The 4,791-nt window shown below is 39.6% G+C and overlaps 1 protein-coding gene across 1 annotated transcript; it reads right to left on the reverse strand.

Moving 5' to 3' along the window:
* Nucleotides 1–1,328: 1,328 nt before the first annotated feature.
* On the reverse strand, nucleotides 1,329–4,345 carry sowahcb (sosondowah ankyrin repeat domain family Cb). Its single transcript, XM_084129334.1, has one exon. It carries the CDS (start codon nucleotides 3,952–3,954, stop codon nucleotides 2,776–2,778), a length of 1,179 nt encoding a protein of 392 aa, XP_083985460.1. The 5' UTR covers nucleotides 3,955–4,345; the 3' UTR covers nucleotides 1,329–2,775.
* Nucleotides 4,346–4,791: the final 446 nt, after the last annotated feature.

A 4,791-nucleotide genomic window follows, 5' to 3' on the forward strand; every position in this document is an offset into this window, starting at 1 on the left:
ATATTGTTGTTTTTTCCGAAAAAAATTAAACAATTTCATATATATAGCATTTAAATAAGTAAAGCACTTTTCAAGTACCTTTTCATAAATATGGCTGTTTTCCAGGGACTTAAATTTCAAAAAGTCAAATTCAAGCACTTCAAGTTCAAGCACTTTAAAGGAACATTGAAGCAGAGCGCGAGTGCTAACGAGAGACAGATATCAGCGCGAGTTCATTCTACCGAACTAACTTACCCGCAAGTGCTGAATACTCACATAGGTCGTTTATTAGACGAATGGAACTTGTGAGTTAACGCAGCGCTGTTTCACTTGGTCAACACTATCACACTAAACTGCATTTGAGTGTGTTGAAAGTTATAATGTTATTCCGTGTGTTCGTTTGTTGGCTGTATGAGACTAGCAGTGAGCGAGATCAACATTAGAATAACATACTGATCATATTCTAACATTTCATCATGTTGAGCTGTATAACATTAATTAGTTTTATGTAGGCTACATTTGCTCACCTGTCTAATAAAGTACATGCAAGAGTGGCGTCTCTGTCGAGTCGAAGTTAGCCGCGGACGCTAGCTCTCGGCATCTCGAAAACGCCATGCTGATATTGATCCTCGTTTTAGTTCTCCTTTTGTCCCAAAGTCTGCTTGCCATGGTCCATAATGTTTTAACGAAACCACAACAGCGTGAGCGCGCCGCTAGACGTAACGCAGTTGTCCACATCTGTCGCCATGGTTACTATGGCAGTATAAACCAGGGATAACGCAGATATTATGTCATTGACAGGCGACAAGTGACAAGGGATGGGCACCATTTAAAATTGTGCATTTCTCTGAATTTACAAATTCTTGGAAACATTAAGGATAATGTAAGTACACAATTGAAAGAAATATATAACACTGTGCAAGTGGTTTTTGGATATTTTGATACAAAATTCTTATCTATTGTACATTTAAGCACCTTGTATGAACCCTGAGAGAAACATAAGCTGTGTTTTCAGAGCCTATGAACAAAATAAGGTGTTTTGTTAAAGGGCTTGTTGGAATGAAAGATCAAGTTAGTTCTCATTCATCAGGGTGTATCCGTACATTATTTGGCAACGCCAGTGTGTGCCGCTTCTTTAACATGGGTGTGTTCAGTATTACACATTCAAAGGAACTGTGCTGGATTATACCCGTTTGCATGTCTGAACTAATTCATCATTCTTTTCTCTTTCTGTCGTCCAACGTTTACCCGGTTTGACGAGTTACAAGATCTCAGTCTGAAGGCGTTGCCTAATCTGCAACAGATCATCACTGAACTTCACAGCTCGATGAGAAACATGTCAGATATGATCAACAAGACCAATATCTTATTCAACTTGGAAAGCTTCCTTAAATGTTCAGGCAATAGATTCAGATTTGAATGCTATAGATCGGTCAGTAAGGATTCAAAAATACTTTAGAGGAAGATTTTTTTATTTTTTATTTTAAACATTGCATTAGTGATTTATCCTTGTCACTTCACCCACTGGTCAGAAGTGGGCGGGGCCAAGGAGGTGATGATGTGAAATTAGCCAATGATGTGTTGACCTGTGACAGAGTGATGTCACAATGTAATTTAAAATACAGGAGTTTTTCAGATCAGTTTCAAGTGAAGATAAAGTTGAGTTATGAATGTAAAGTCCAGTACGTCAAAAATCATCAAGGAAAATCTGACTCTTTGTGTCATGAGCCCAAAAGTCCCAGTACAAATAGTAAAAAAAATAAAAAGCAATGTTCCGCAACCCTTGAATATCATAAACGTCATAAAATGATCATAAAACATTCAAGTTTCAAGGCTCCTAGTTAAATTTAAATGAATATAGAAATGGTGTCACTATAAAATTTCCTTCTGAGAAATAAAGCCTTCAAGTGCATAACACTGGAAATCAAAAGTGTGGGAAATCTATTTGATTCAATATCGGATATATTAATATATCACAAAAATGTTAAAGGTCTGTCTGGTGGATCAATGGTGTTTCAAAACTATTTTCTGTAAAAAAAAAAAAAAGATATATATCACAAATCACTTGTGATATAACCTCCATACACAAATACATATAGATAGAATAGATACGTCACAATTTTACATTAATTCAGGACACTTAACAGTAGTGCTACTCTTCTAATGCAGGTGGGTGTTATTTAGAAGAAAAAATAATAATTAAAGTCCCCCTGTACTCAATAATTGTTGTATCCTTTAAAACTATCACACGTTGATCTGATTGGTTACAAGGTAGTTTGTGACGTCAGAAACACCAGCGATTTCAAAGCGTGTTTTTGAGACTGTCTTTGGTTCACTGCAGTTTTAAGGAGAAAATACTCAGCAATGGTGTCGACTTATGAATTTACACATGGTTTGTCTTAAAGCATATGAAAAACACCAGATAGACACATAAACAACATTAAAAGCTGGATTTTCAACACAGGGGGACTTGTGTACAAATCAGGGGGACAAATCAGACTATCTTAATGCTTTGGAAGACTATTTTGAAATTCAGTTTCACAATAAATATTGTGCAAAACAGGAGATGTAATGCAACAGCCCCCAGTGACGGGGTCTTTAGACTCAATTTTTAAGAACCCTTTATGCAGAAAAGTTCTGAAATGTCTTTGCATAATACTTTCATGTTTAATGCGTCATTTCTAGTGATAAAGAACGTTTACAAGCTGCATAATTCATAACTGAAACTAAATCCATAAAGTCCCATGATAGATATGTGAAGTCAATATGAAGCGCAAATAGAACCTTTTCCCGATGTCACCCAAAGAGGTTTGATTTGGGTCTTGAGAGGTTTGAAGGCTCTTCTGTCGCATCTTTCTCAAAGCGGTCCATGAGAGAAGTGCTGTGCACGATCTGCGACCGCAGCCGGATTTTATTCAGACTGGGTCTCATTTTAGTGAACGAAGATTTCCTGCGAAGAGAAGATTTCCTGGTCACGCCGCTACTTTCCTCTTCGCTACTGTTTTGTGTTTTCAAAGGTCTGAAGTTGGATTGAATAACCCTCGATAATCTCCAGCGACTCGCGTCTCCAACATCCACTTGATCCGCGTCAGATTCAACGCACGCACCCACGATTTCTAGAATGTTCCGCGCGATGTCGCTCTTTAAATACTGACACGCTTTTCTCCCGTTGTAATCGCGAGCTTCCACGTCGGCGTCAAACGCGCCGACTAGCAACTTAACGACCTCGAGATGATTATGCATCGCGGCTAAATGTAAAGGCGTGTATCCCGCGCTGGAGCGCGCGTTGACGTTCAGCGTGATGCCATTTTCTTTCGCAAAATTGACTAGCATTACGATCAGCTCATGTTTCCCAAGCTTTGACGCCCAGTGTAAACAGGTGAATCCCGTAATGAAGTCTTTCCTAGTAATGAGGCTGGGATCCCTGAGGAGAAGCAGATGGAGACTCTCCCAGTGTCCGTCAGACGCGCTCATCATCCAGTCGTGCTCCAGCGGCTCGAGCGTCAACGACGCGGGCTCATAGTCGGCGTCAGGACGCGGACAGTCGCGACTCCTTCCCGGGAGATAAACGGAGCTTCTCAGGCGAACCTGAGGCCAACTGTCAATCAAACCCTGGGCGAAATGTTTACGGTTGAAATCATCAGTTAAACGGTTTTCTTTTCCAGGCTCTGATTCGCTTTTCACTCCCAAACTAGTTCCCTCAGATTGTTTCCTCTCTTGTTCTTCATCTTCACTCTCTGATCGGTTTATTTTCAGACTTAAATCAGTTTTATCCTCCTTCGTCGTGCTACTGTTTGTAATCCCCATGTCAGATTCTGTCGCTCCCTGTGAAAACTTGACTGAAGGATCCGGTTGTGATTTTGCGTAACCAGTTCCGTAACCTGAGCCAGGTAACATTGACATTCCTTCTTTTACTCCACTTTTGCTGACACAGGCCTCTTGTTGTTCTTCTCCACGGGATTTGAGCTCATTCATTCTGTCACTCGTCTCGTTTGAACGCCTGAATTTCTTTTTGAGGCAAACGTATTTCTCTCCGTTTTCCTCTTTAACGTAAGCAACGCTGTCTACGTACCGTTTAAAGGCTTCCTTTGCCGCTTGTTTTAACGCAGGATCTTTGGGGATTGTAGCTCGAAAGTGATCCGTTAAATACGTGTTCTTCACGCGTCCTCCGTTCTCCTTTATGAAATATAAAACCGTTTCTTGGTTGCATTCGGTCGCCGTGGTGTGTTCATCAAGCGAAACACTGCCTCTGTAAATAAAACTATCACGGACTATTTAACAGTACATAAATCGATGATATATCCGGGTAAACAGAGAATGCTGCGTTTATCCTTTATTCCCCAGTTAATCTGCTTGATGCTCCTCATCCCCGCCCGCACTCATTCACTCACTCGGGTCGGTAGTTCTCTATTTCTCCTACAGGTGGCGCTGTTCATCAGGAGTGAAAACCAAGGATTTACGAATGTGACCCTGGACCACAAAACCAGTCACATGGGTCCATTTTATATTAAAAAAAAAAACATACATATGAAAGCTGAATAAATAAGCTCACCATTGATGTATTGGTAGTTAGGATAGGACAATATCTGGCCGAGATACGTAGGATATTGTAATATCAGGAATTACATTTCAACTAGTAAAAACTATAATTCTTGATATCTGTAATTGTATTTTCACTAGTTAAATGTCACCAAAGGCTGCCATTCAAATTCAATTGTTGATGAAATCAATTATTAATCGATTTCTTACAAGTTGAAATTCCAATTTCATATTTCAGAAATAGTAAAAATGTTAATTTATGATATCAATATT

The sequence above is a fragment of the Abramis brama genome (assembly GCF_963993115.1).
Source record: "Abramis brama genome assembly, chromosome: 11".
Lineage (NCBI taxonomy): Eukaryota > Metazoa > Chordata > Actinopteri > Cypriniformes > Leuciscidae > Abramis > Abramis brama.

Bases quoted from the DNA above. Each gene is read 5' to 3' on its own strand.
- sowahcb (XM_084129334.1), bottom strand. From the start codon at position 3,954: ATGAATGAGCTCAAATCCCGTGGAGAAGAACAACAAGAGGCCTGTGTC.